We start from the raw sequence: 13,598 nt of genomic DNA, 5'->3' as shown, positions 1-13,598 counted from the left end.
GACCCGGGTCATGTGTGGGGGGGCGGACACATCTGGCACAAAAATAAATATTAAGTGAGTTTGGGCTGGGCAATATATCATAGATTTTGGGCGTAAGTGTTGACTTTCAAAGGCTGCATTACATTAAAATTCTGTATTTATCTGGACTTACCAAACAGTTCTAGCTATTATTTGCTTCTACCCAGTAAGTCATTACATCCATTGCTGATGATTATTTATCAACACTCTCATTATGCTAAAATTTTGTGAAAGCACAAATAGTCATCCCTACAATGTTGTCCGTAGCCCTAGAGCAGACATTAAATTGCTTAAAGGGACAGTTCACTCCAAAATCCAAAATAAATGTTTTCACCTGGCCTTTAATGCTATTCATCCATCCAGGTTGTTTTGGTGTGAGTCGTGAGTTATGGAGTTATCGGCCATACAGATGTTTGCCTTCTCTCTCAAAGCAAAACATAACAAGACAAGACAGAACAAAAGCGATTAAAGAAAAGTCTCTCTTTGTTTTGCTTTTCCCCTTCATTACATTTCTGCAAACCATTTACACCAGTTTCTTTTAAAAATCCTCTTCTCTGTTTCTGAACTTAAAGGTTATTCTTTCCACTTCCTGGATGTCTTTGACTGTTAGTTTCCAGGTGTAATAGATGTCAGTCAATTCCATGTGATTTGTTTTAATGAGGCTAAGTGTATTATTGTAGGTTTTTAGACAATAGGCAATTTGAGGAGGGATGCCTTGTTAACCTGTCATCCTACCTCTCCATATCCTTGTAACTGAGAGTGTGCAGGGGCAGAGTATGATAGTCTGGTCTGCCTGAGTCACTGATCATTTATCTGACTGAGGTTTGTGTAAGTTAGAATCTATGGCCCCGACCATGGCCCTGAAATATCAGCACCCTCACTGTGCTGTTGATAAATCCATGGCAGTGTCCGTGGTGATGAAGTGATAGATGTATTTGTAATTGCTACTTTTTCTCTTATACCTGCTCTTCTGTCAGTTTCATCTTGGATCTGTAATATTCTGTATATAAGTGGTGTTGGTGATGGTAGGGAGGTATGTAAAAATACAGAATCAAAACAGTCATTAATGAGTCGGTTTGCAAGTTGCGGATGAATGAAATGAACCAGATCCATCCCTCCTGTTGAACACTAACAAATTACCTACTTCCTATAGGCTGTAGGAATTTATCTCCTTCCCTCTCTATTGGACAGTTGTAGCAGCTTATTCAAGTGAAACATTTGTTTGGCTTTCTCATGAACTGCCCCCAAAACTTTATCGACACTGGGCTTTTAATATGTTTTTAATATGACTTTTAATATTATGTTTTTTTTGTTAATTGTGACCAAAATATTTACTAACTGGGGCATTAAAATGAAGCTTATCAGTGCTCTCTGGTGGACAAACTAATAACAACACTGTTTCTACATTTCCTCAGACACATCTTTGGCATTTCTTTACTACTGTAATCTGTGGTCGCTTATGCAGCAATATAAACTCTGATACAAGACAGACCATGTGTGATAAACTAATATTGGTATAATATCAGCCTGATAGTTTATCAGTCTGTAACATACTTAAATTAGTGTCTAACTGTAGAATTTGTTCACAGCAACTATTTTGACATGAAAGGAGGAAGGATAAACAGAGGTGTTATCAGTGATACTAATGAAGGTCCTGTTCTGTTCCGGTAAAACAGAGTCAGGGTGCTGCTGTTGTGCATGCTGGCTCTGCTACACTAAATGGAACACAACCTTCATTAGTGTCATTGGTAAGTCCTGTGTTTATCCGACTATTTCATGTCAGTCAAGTTTTTATGATTATTACTGCCTTACATGCACATTTGCTTTATGTTAGAAAAGGAGATTTGTAAAATCAATTCAGTTTACATTTTTGTGAAAACAGTGATTTTTGTTTGTTTTTTCCTAGGAAATGGCATAACTATAAAACACTGAAAAAAAAATCCATCATATCCTTAATGGGAATGTAACAATACATTAAATATCATAATCCCACACCAGACTGTGACAATATCCACCCTGATATTACAAGGCTGATTATTTTATTTTTATTTTTGGAAATGACTGCTATAGGCAGATGCATTGTTTGCTTTTGGTTTGCAATTTTACACATATAATTCAAATATTAATTGCCAAAGACGTTTTATTATGGTATTATGATACCTTAAGTTTTTGGTATTGTTACATCCCTAGCAAATATAAAAATGAAGGCTGGAGCAGGAGAGGATAAACTCATTCAAACCCTGTCCATACAAACCTGAGACTCACATCCTACCTGACTCACTGAGGAGATATAAGAAACATTTAACAGAACAAATAACAGAACAATTTTCATAAAATATACAGAAACACAATAGTATATTGTTGTTATAAATCCTTTATTGATAAAAGTATTTCAAATGCAAAGTAGACAATGCAGAGCATGTTTAAATGCATGCATGTGCATGTTACATATTTTGAATATGTTCCAGCTCACAGTGGTTAAGATTGCGTGAATCCATTCCTGAGGGATTTGGGTTTGCAAGATTCTTTCATTAAACCTTGCACACCAGGAGTTCCCAAAATAGATTGCATAACCCTCCTGGGTAAGTGTAAAGTGTTGCAATATTTGAGACAAAAGGGATCAAATAATATAAATAAAGGGTTTTTTTTGTGTGTCTTCAAGAAACAGCCTCATAGCTCCAAGAAAAGGTTGGAACCACACTTACACAGAGTGAGCAATGCGTGGACAATTTATTGCACTGATATTACAGTTATTTTAAAGCATATTTCAGATTTTATATTAAAAAGGATATTCCAACTTACACATCTTTTACACAAGAAAGCACAGATACAAGTCATTGCCAACTTATACTAAATAAAAGTGTATCTCATGTATGCAGACCATTCTTTTACTCTGACAGATTCTTTTTCATTGTTTACAGTTCTTCTTTTGGACCTGATGAGAAAAATTCCCATCAACAGTACTGCAAATACTAATACAGTATATATATTTGGCCTTTGTCAATCTCTAAGCAACCAGGTTTCCCACCACCAGGTGGTGATGCAGTACTTGGTTTACTATTGGAACACAGAGTGGGAGTAAAACAGATGCTAGCCTTGCGTTTGTATGTGTGTGTCTGTTAGTGGGTGGGTTACAGTCTACAGCTGCAACAGGTTGTCGTCTCTCAGCTCTGCTGGTGTTGCCTCACCACCCAGAGACCTGCTGGGGAACAACCGCCTCATGGTCCTCTTTTCACCACCTGCAAGTCGAAAAACAAGCACAGATCAGACTACATGGGACAGAAAAAAGAACATCGAGAAAACTACTGAATCCATGCAAATCAAGACCTTTTCCCAAGAAAATTACCTTTGTCTTTCTCTGTCACAGACTCACCAGAGCCTGTCTCACTCTCAGCAGGCACAAAGGCCCGGTCCATATACAGAGCCTCAGCTGCAGAGCCTTCATAAAAACCTCCAGCTCCAGACCCCTCCTCCTCTTGATTCATCATTGGTGATTCGTCCTCCACCACCCCTTCCTCCTCTTCCTCCTCCCTCAGTGGACTCTCATCCTCCACAGGCTCGGCCTCTCTGGAAACCGAACGAAAGTCAGATGTTGAAAAACGATGATGTAGTTTAGCAGGTTGTAGCTGTTTGTTTGACAAGGCTGTCCAACAGTAAATGATACTTAAGTTCATGTTACCTCATCATCAATGACATTTGCACTGCAAAGCAACAACAACAAACTTCACAAACTCAGCATCAGCCCCCACCAGACATGTTTTTAGATATTTATAAATACTTTAAATAACATATCTGCAATATATTTCTCTACAAAAACTTAAATAAACTATTTACAAACTCTTTAAATCACCCCTTTGCACTAATTGTAACCCAGAATCTATGAGCAAATATTTTCTTTTGTGTAAGATGTCTTTTTTCTCATTGCACAGTGTATTTTCAGGGTATACGTTAAGAGGTTTCAAGTTGCCACATCACACTTGTGTAAGTTTGTTAGTTCCTCATACAAACATGTTTTTTAACTCACATTTAAGGTGAGCACAGAGTAACTGTCTCCCTCCAGAAGTTGACTTTTAGTCTAGTGTCAAAGTCTGCACATTGGAGCTGCACAAATTAGTCAGTTTGATTCAGTTGACAGGAAAGTAATAGTCAACTACTTTGATAGTCAATTAATCGTGTTTGAAAATTTTCAAGCAAAAACGACAAACATTCACTGGTTCCAGCTCCTCAGATGATAGAATCAAATGCTTCTCATTTGAATACATCTCCTTGTCCTTAACTGAGAAAATAATTTGTTAATTGAAAATATATAACAATCAAGGGCCATATTGTATATATCATTCTGCACAACAGTAACATCAACCAAAACATATTTTTGAGTGAACAGGGGCTATAAAGTCCAGAGATGGCTTGCTTTGTTTATGTGTTTTCATACTCCTGATTAGAGGCCTAAAATTTCAATATCAAATCAAGAATTGATCACTTTTCAATAACTGAAATCAAAGGCAGACTCTGCAATTCCCTCAATATATTTTTCTTTCTGCTCCCACCTATTTACAGCATCTGGCACATATCTTAAGAAAAAAAAAAACAACACTTAAAAGACAACAGCATAGCTTTGCAGACATTATATCACACTGGATAGACTGTCTTTTAAAAACGAATTTGAGAATGTAAATGTCTGGACATAAAACCACTGATCTGTTGGTCTTTGCAACCCTGTAGTCCAACAATGACACATCTGTCGTTGCACAATAAAAAATTGTTTAAATCAAAAAAATCAGATTGAATCCTGTTTGAGCGTCTTTTGTTTTTGTCATTTGTCTCCTCACTGATCCCTCGCCTGGCCTCGACTTACCTCCTGAACTGTTACCTGCTGTTGCTTCACCTGCTAAAGCCTGGGTTATAATAAAGGTTCAGCCTACACCCGTTACAGATGCTACTAATAATACTAATCATGTTGAAGCTGTTAATGTAAACTAAGCAGATGCATACTAATTAAGGTCCGGTTCCATTTAATGCGGCAGGACCTTTCTAGTGAGCTTACATGCACAACAGCATAGACATACGTAAGTCGATGCTGCATTAACCTTTGGATCATATGTTGCCACCATACTGGTCTATGCAAGACTGGCCTGTGTGCTATCATTCATATCAGGGGAGCTATCATTTAATAAGCACTACAACATTTACAATCCTCAACCTACTCCATGTAAATCACAAATACTTGAATATGAAAATGAGTTATTCAAGTCAGTTCAGAAATGTAAATGTTATAGCGCTTTTTATCCAGAAAAATGGCACCTCCCTTGTTTACATGTATTAGTTTACAGGCCAATGCAGTGTCTAAGTATAGTCCGTATGTCTGCGCACAATAGCAGCATTCTGACTCTGTTTGAACAGGAACTTAATTACACCTGTGTTTATCTAAGTATTTCATGTGAATACGGCTGCTGTGAAAAAGGTCTATTAAGAGGAGCAGGTTGAGGTGTTAAGGCACAGCAGCTAACAAACACCAGGTGTACATCATTAAGCAGATTATACACATATTTAAAGGCCTAAACAGGTGTTTTCACTTATTTTGCCTGATTAGACCTCATCTGAGGACTGACTGTGCACATCTGTCTGACTCGCCTGTTACATTTTTCTAATTTTTGTTGATTCATGAAGTTTGGAAGTTTTCCTGATGTAACTCCAACACCCAACAAGCAAAACTCTTAATTAGCCAGAATAAGTGAAAACACCTGTGTGCACAAGACCTTTAAACAGCTTGTAGTCTCTCAACCTCATAATGTGCCGCTGATGTTTTTAAAGGAAAATCCCTTTTTGGTGTAACTCTACTCTTCTAGATTGTGAATATCCTGAGTTTTAAGACAATCAAGAGTTAGAAACAGCATTAACTTAACCAGACTTGAACTGACTCAGTCATTTATCATATTGTGATTTGTAGACCAACTTTCTTTCAAAGGTTGTTGACATAAATCTCTAAAAGTAAGAAATTTGAACAGTTACAGTTTAATTACTATGTTATTGTTTCCTTTTTGGCATGTAATCTGGTATTTCTCAAACATGATTATCAGACTAGTGCGGCACATATGCAGGTACTGAACAATAGACCAGAAGCAGCGGCCCACCAAGCGTCACAGCCCACTTCCTTTCAACACTTCCCTCTGGCTTCCTGTTCAAGGCGAGCTGCAAACAGGAGCGAAGCAAGCTGAAATTATGTAGGAGGCCAGATAAGACTCCAACTAAGAGACAGAGACCTTCCATGAGAATAATCTTCATTTTCAAAGCTATCCACTTTCACACAGTCTGTCTCGTTTCCACCTGATACCTTCTGCTATCTGCACACCTAGCCTCTCTATTCCTTTGTGTCTCTGTTCTGTGATATAAATCAATTATAGACTTGTTTATAGAAACTTCACAACCAAGTCATCTAATTCTCAGTTGGACTTTTAACTAGTCCTATTAATCAGACCAGGTGAAATCACATGATCAGATTGTAAGAGGAGCATACAGCATACCACGGGCTTTGGGACCTTGATTTATTAATTTATCTAATTTATTCTAGGGATTATTTATGCAAGTATTTTTAAATTGTATTTCTCAATTTTCAAGTCCCAGGAGCCTTTGAGTACTTTTATCATGTTTGTCTTTGTCTGTCATGTTTGTAAAGTGGGTCACAACACTTATGGGTACAAATAAAGTAACCTGAACCTGAAGCCTTTGTACATACTTCATACAGAAAATATGCTTCACAACATATGCTGTGAAGCACTGATTAATGACAGTTTAAATATCAGAGCCTTTCTGTGGAATTCAATAATATAATAATAATCTCTGTAATATACATCTTGCATAATATATACATATAAGTGAGTTTCCATTGTTAATTATGTGCAGAGTCATTATATAAAGCATATACAGAGGTATTAATTTTTGTAAAGTTCCTCTTTTCAAAATAAAAAGGTTTTAACAGATATGATCAGTGTCAGTTAAGAGGAACTCTAAAACAGGAAACTGATGGCTAGACAAGTCACACACACACACACACACACACACACACACACACACATATACACACACACACACACACACACACACACGCAATTAATAACAGATTCATTAATACCAGGCCACAGTTTTGAAGTTCAAGTTAAACTAAATGGAGCGATCTGGACAGACAGACTAAATAAAAAGGATAGTTTAGATTCCTTCTGAGATGAAACTACTGTACTACAAATATAACTCACTCCTCTGCCTGAAGAATTGGACGGGTTTTTTTGTTTTAACTGAAACTGAGAAGAAGGTTGTCATAGGGAAACAAAAACTTTTCACACCAGAGGCCAAGGGGTCCGTGAAGTGTGCAACAGTGAATATGTATAGCCTATTAAGTGTGACATGAAGACAAAAAGCACAACTTCTGAGGAGGTATAACGAAAAATAAGAAAGAATTAAAGAGATTATAATAATAATTATTATTTATTTATTTATGCTACAGCTGGGGGGAATATACACACTTTTTGTTAAACTGTTAATGTTTAAGAATTTATGTGTAAAATCAATTTAAAAGCTTTGGTGAAACAGATAGCTCACACAACAAGTGGATCACAGAGTGACAAATGTGTATTTATGGCTTTTTGTGATAGAAGATGTGATGACATCAGGCACAGTATGACCATGATCATGTTAAAATCATACACTGTAAATCATTTAAAGCTCTTTCAACCTAAAGTTAAACATGCTGGCTTAAAAATCTGAGTTAACTAAACATGGGTTGAATAATTGGTTCAAAGTCGTCTTGTGAGTTTTGAAACTGTAAAACCAACTGAGGTAAATGAATCTGAGAAAACATCCAAGGTCAGGGTCCATAAGCATAAGATATTAAGGCGAATCAACCAACTATACAGGGGTAGGAAATAAATGTGATACTAACCTTAATCACGGTTCGCACTGTTTTCATTATTATCAAGGTTCCATATTGTCTGTTTTTCCTAATTACAAACCAGAGGGGTCAAAAGAAAGTTTTAACTCCCAAACAGTTGCGTGCTGGGTAGTCTGCTAATATGCCAGTCAAGTTTCTTTCAAAATATAATTTAATGAGTTAAGTGAACTGAGTGAAGTTGATTCAACGTTAAGTACTGTATGTTTTACACTGATGCCATTATTACGTGCACTGCTCAGCCAACAGGACATGAAAGGACAGCACAGGAAAGAGATTCATCTTCTAAAGTAGAAGTGAATACATGCTGTATATACCCATCAGAGAGCAGAGACAAGAGCAGAAAAAGTGACTGAAGCAAGTCATGCAATTAGTGGATTTACACCCACATTCTTATGAGTACATTTTATCCATCTGGGAGTCTCAACAAGATGCCCTGGACTGACTATGCTGCTTCTGTATCAGGGTCTGCAGGACACAGAGATCAACTGTTCTTGAGCGCGCGCACACACACACACACACACACACACACACACACACACACACACACACACACACACCACAGAATTATGATAATATGTAAAAGAGTTAATATGTTCATTGCTCTTTTGCTCTTTACAGCTCATTTGATACAATAGATAAAACTTTTTTTTGCTATGCCATCTCTAATTTCCTAATCTTTCCCACTGCATCCTTTTTCAAGACGTGTATTATACAAAAATCCACCTTAAAATAATCTGGACAAAGTTCAGGTAAAAATATTTTTCAGTGCTCTGAAACAAAATATTCGATTTACTGCTTTAAATTATGCTTAAATTGTTTAAAATATGAAACAGAGCATGATATTTTTCGGTCTTTCTCATTCCAGCTCTAACCTCCCTGCCCTCTCTCTCTGTCCGTCCCTCCATCTTTCTTCCCTCCACGTTGTCTTCTATTTTGGCTTTTCTTGGCCTCCTACCTCACACTTATACTCTCAAACACACACACACAGACACACACGCACATGAATACACACAGACAGAGGTTGTGCTGCCGGAGTGGCTGTGTTGTTTTAACCAAGGTGACAGATCCAATGCAGCATCAGCATTTCTATATTTAAAGTCTGCATTTATCTGACAACAGTATACTATATTATCACAAAGATGGTTGTTTTGACAGCAAAGTGAACCCACTGACACACTCTCACCTCTCTCTGAGCAAAGAAACCATTACGTCCCTAGTTTGCACACTCTCACATGAATACTCACAGATACTGTGCAGTTGAAGCAGGCAGTTTGGCGGGTAGGTCTGGACTCATTTCCATTTCTGGACTTTGATGGGTCACACAGTTGGCCTGGTCACCCTTGGGGTTACATCTCACAAACTTATACACAGCCTTTCCAGGTGCTCCTGCAGACAGAAAGAAGGTCACTGATGTTTCACTTTAAATTTAATGCTGCATTTCAAGCAAAACAGTGTTCAACATCTGGTTGCTCATCTGAATCAGTTCAGTGTGACAATTAGAGTTAACTAGTTCCATATTTGGAGTGTTTCAGAAGATTACAACATTATTCTGCTGCAACAGGGTAAAGTGACAGTTGGCCTAATGGGCTTCAGAGCTGTTTACTCCCTTCAGTAATGTGTCGGAGTAGGAAATAACAGCATCACAGTTTTTTCTAGAAACACTGCAGACAGTTGGCCAGGAGGCTTATCAGATGCTAAAACCATTAACAGTTATTTTACACCAATATCCTGTGTAAAGAAACCAGCTGGCAGCTGTGAAGTGTTTCATTGCAGCTAAATATTACATTATTGCATTAGCCATCTTTCTCTGTTAGACAAAGTTCATGTAAAACAAAATTCATGTTAATCATCTGATCAGGGGATCGTGACAGTTTAATGATTCATGTCGGGATTCTAGTTCCTATGGATTTATGAATGCTACATCAAACAAATTTCACACAAGTGCTCTGAAGAATCTCTTTCCTGTTTTTTCTACACTCTTGATATGTGTGATATTTTTGCATCACACTGATACTACTGCCAAAGGTAATCTAAAACAAGTGATGTGCAAGAAATCAGTCAAAAAACAAAACTTGCAATACAGGGGACAGTTTACTCCAAAATCAAGAATAAGCTACACCCTCTCGTGAGCTGTTTCATGTACAAACTATTTTCTTCCTATTCCTGTCCATGAGTAGATACACATTTCCTTCAACACGACGATACTTTTGGAGTGTGGAGTTTGGTAGAACATCAAATTGCTCACAACAAAGTCTGTGGATTATCTTAAATAACTGGGTCATGACTTCTGGAAAGAGACATTGCTTTTGAAATGTTCAAATTTTTTTTTTGGCACTTTGAGCATCACAAGCTGAGTTCCATCTAGTTCCATTACAATGGAGAGAAGGCAGACATCTTTACAGCTGAGATCTCCCAAACTCTGCAACTTTCAACAAAACTATCTCAGTGAATAAATAGCGCTACGGACCAGAGAAAAAATATGTTATTTTGATTTTGGGGTGAACTGTCCCTTAACAATACATTAAGTGTTTGTTTTTGGCCCATGTAAAGCCCACCATTACATTAGTTTCTATTTTGACCCTCAGAGTGAAAGTTTGGGCATCCTGATACAGACTATTGATAGTTGTATCAAAATTATTTAACTGGAAATTGGATGTTTTCAGTGATGAGGAGTTTGAATCTTGTGTGTCAGTAAAAAGGGAAGTAATACACTATAAAGACAGATGGCCTAATTGTCTGGTATCACATGCCAGCAACACACAATGTCTCATTTGTGGTCTACACATATAAACAATGTATAGAAAACAAATACTCCTGGAGTAATACTTTGGATACTGATGGTTAATAAATACCTTTCTTCAATAACTTCTTTAATAACTTTAATAGTACCTGATATAATCTTTTATTAAACATTTATAAGGGATTCCCCATGCAGTTTTCCTTCCTCTAGATTAAAAACTGACACTATGTCTCTTGTATCATGGTGAGAGTCCAAAAAGCCCCTCACATGTTACAGTGTTCAACAAGCCACATCGAAAGTTCACTCGGAAACTGAAAGGCCTTTGGTATTTCCAATTTAATAGACTTTGTACTAGATCAAGCAGATCCCACATATTTTCCCACGCGAAACTCAAAGTGCTGAGCCTTGTTCATAACATGTAAACAGAATATTTTAGTTGTTGTTTTGACTTTAAAAGTAGAATCAGTAGAATTTGTCTGAGCTGTTCATGAACGCACCAGAAAGATACTGATGTCGAATACCTACGTTTTGGGCTGACAAAGCTCCTGAGCACAGCAAAACAATGAGAAAATAAGAAAACACAGCCCCCCACCACACATTTCAAGTGGGTAGATTAGGAGGAGATTATGCCAGGGTCTAAACACAAAACACAAAACACAACATTAAGGATTGTCCACTTGCCCAGAGCAAGTAAAATGCCATGTAGGGCCAGCAAACTGAGCAACTCACTTGCCCAATTGGACAAGTGAGAAAAAAAAAAGATTTAAACTGTTACACTATTTTAATAATCGCTTAAATGTTAAAAGTTTTATGCAAAAATGTCAGCCTCTCATATACGTAGATTTCCTCCTTTCTCGGTTTAAAAGCAGTTTTGAAATTGGGATGAACATTTGTCATAATTTTCTGACATTTTATAGACGTTGCAGCCCTAGATTAAACCTGACGATTCATTTTAAGCTTTATTATTGTTTGGTATCAGCTAAAAAAAATACACAGGGGCCAAGTAATGATTTACTTTGAACAAACAGATTTGTAAACCACTTGGGGAAAAAGACATTACATTTTTTGTTTGTTTGTTTGTTTGTTTGTTTGTTTGTTTGTTTTTGTTTTTGTTTTTTAGCAAAATGTTGTATACTATTCTTTAAAGTTAGGGCGATACGCCATCAGCCCAGAGAGACTGACGTTTATGAGTATGTGAGTCATGTAATTTACGGTAAGCACATTATGCTGACACCTGAAGTCTTTAGGTTCCTGATTTTTGCTTGTCAATCAAAGGTCCTCAGACCCCAGTTTGGGTGAGCCAGTGCTCTCATATTTGGGAAGGTGTCCTTTAAGAGCACTTTAGCTGTCTAAAAAGATTTAACGTGTCTCCACTATAACCTGTCTAAAGCCTCCACATTGAAGTCTACTGCGACACATACAAGGCATTTTATTCTAACAATTAAGTATCGACTTACCCTTTCCGTTATGTAAGGCGAGGCAGGAGATAACGAAGAACAGAATCAGCTTCATCCTCAGCTTCCTTTATCAAAACACCGAAATAATTAAATATACAGTAAAGGCACTCCTCTCTGAGATGTAGCTCCTCTTGCGTGGTGAAGGATAATAAGAGCGTAAACTCCCTGTCAGACAGTCAAACTCCCCCTGCACACAGAGCTCAGCCCTCTGAGTGCGTCATGTTTCCTGAAGTTTTCTGTGTTGAAAGAAAATGACTTAACATCCTCAGTGGAAACTTTTGCATTAGCTGCGCAAAAGCACACCAGGGCTGAGGAAATACCACAAGATAGTGGCCAAGATTCAATCTGAGTTTCTGATCATGACGACCGAGAGGAAGCGACAATTTGGCTCACTTGGCTACTGTGTGCTCATTTTTGTATCGAGATAAGAGGACGATAATATCTGTGAGAGCTTCTGCTTTTACACGAATCCAGTTCACTTCAATTATATTTGTTCTGCTTAGCTCTGTGCATCACAAAAAGCAATTTTACACGCTCTGTGTGCGACAGAGATGATTGTGTATCACCCCTTCATTTTCCTTTAGTTGTGGTTTAACTTGGAGTAACGTTTCTTTTTGAGTTTCACAAGGTTGAAACAGAGAAATACAACCATCAGCAACAATGAACTACCTCAACAACAGTATCAAATTCAGTTGGTAAAACAAGGAAAATCAATTATATGTCATGGGAATGTGCAGGTTGCCAAACTTTATCCGTGTCCAGGACCCCCACGACAGATGCACATAAGACTGTGGACCCCAGTTTGAGAGGTTTTTTCTTGAAGAATCTCTTCTGAGCTTTTTTTTTTGTTGTTGTTTTTTGGTTTGAAGATAAGGTCCTCATAGTCAATCACTGATCAAAGCAGGATCACAATACAGTCAATCAAAAATGTCAACCCCATTTCTTCTGCTGTTGTACCAGCTTCCAAAAAATATGATCAAGTTCAAATATTCTATTTCTGCTTTTGCTAAGAACCCCCAAAAACACTGCTTGATAATATGTGTGTTTGATGTGTGTGTGTACTACAGTGTTGCATGCTTTTGTGTATCTGCACTTGTTTTTCATTGGGTGTACTTTAGTCCTGTGTCTTCTCATGTCCTGCAGATTCATGCATTCATGTGTTCATTGTTGGTTGAATGTAGTTCTATCTACTCCACTAATGTGCACTTCTTTGCCTTGATTATTAGCTACTAAGATTAGTTAGCAAGATTTTTACTTATGCAGTGCGAATGCTGGATGTTGAAAAGCAGGTGCCAAACTGCACTGCTTGCTTCAAAAGTTGAATAATACCCAGAATGTAAGAAAGGTGTGCAGCATTTAAAGGTTTGAATGGGGTTTCTGGTTTAAAGTAGATAGAAACTGAAAAGAGATAGTTGTGAAAGTGGGAAAGGGATGAAGGATG

General features: G+C 37.5%; 1 protein-coding gene across 1 annotated transcript; it reads right to left on the bottom strand.

Moving 5' to 3' along the window:
* Positions 1-2,374: 2,374 nt before the first annotated feature.
* srgn (serglycin) lies at positions 2,375-12,315 on the bottom strand. Its single transcript, XM_084718693.1, has 4 exons — positions 12,158-12,315; positions 9,205-9,346; positions 3,365-3,585; positions 2,375-3,257 (listed from the first exon to the last, which is right to left on the bottom strand). The coding sequence occupies exons 1-4, from the start codon at positions 12,210-12,212 to the stop codon at positions 3,157-3,159; spliced, it is 519 nt and encodes a 172-aa protein (XP_084574819.1). The 5' UTR covers positions 12,213-12,315; the 3' UTR covers positions 2,375-3,156.
* Between the last annotated feature and the right edge of the window lie 1,283 nt (positions 12,316-13,598).

Source organism: Lutjanus erythropterus, chromosome 1 (assembly GCF_056507025.1).
Source record: "Lutjanus erythropterus isolate fLutEry1 chromosome 1, fLutEry1.hap2, whole genome shotgun sequence".
Classification (NCBI taxonomy): domain Eukaryota; kingdom Metazoa; phylum Chordata; class Actinopteri; order Lutjaniformes; family Lutjanidae; genus Lutjanus; species Lutjanus erythropterus.
Note: the sequence above shows the minus strand (reverse complement) of the source record. Positions and strands in the feature narration are given on the sequence as shown.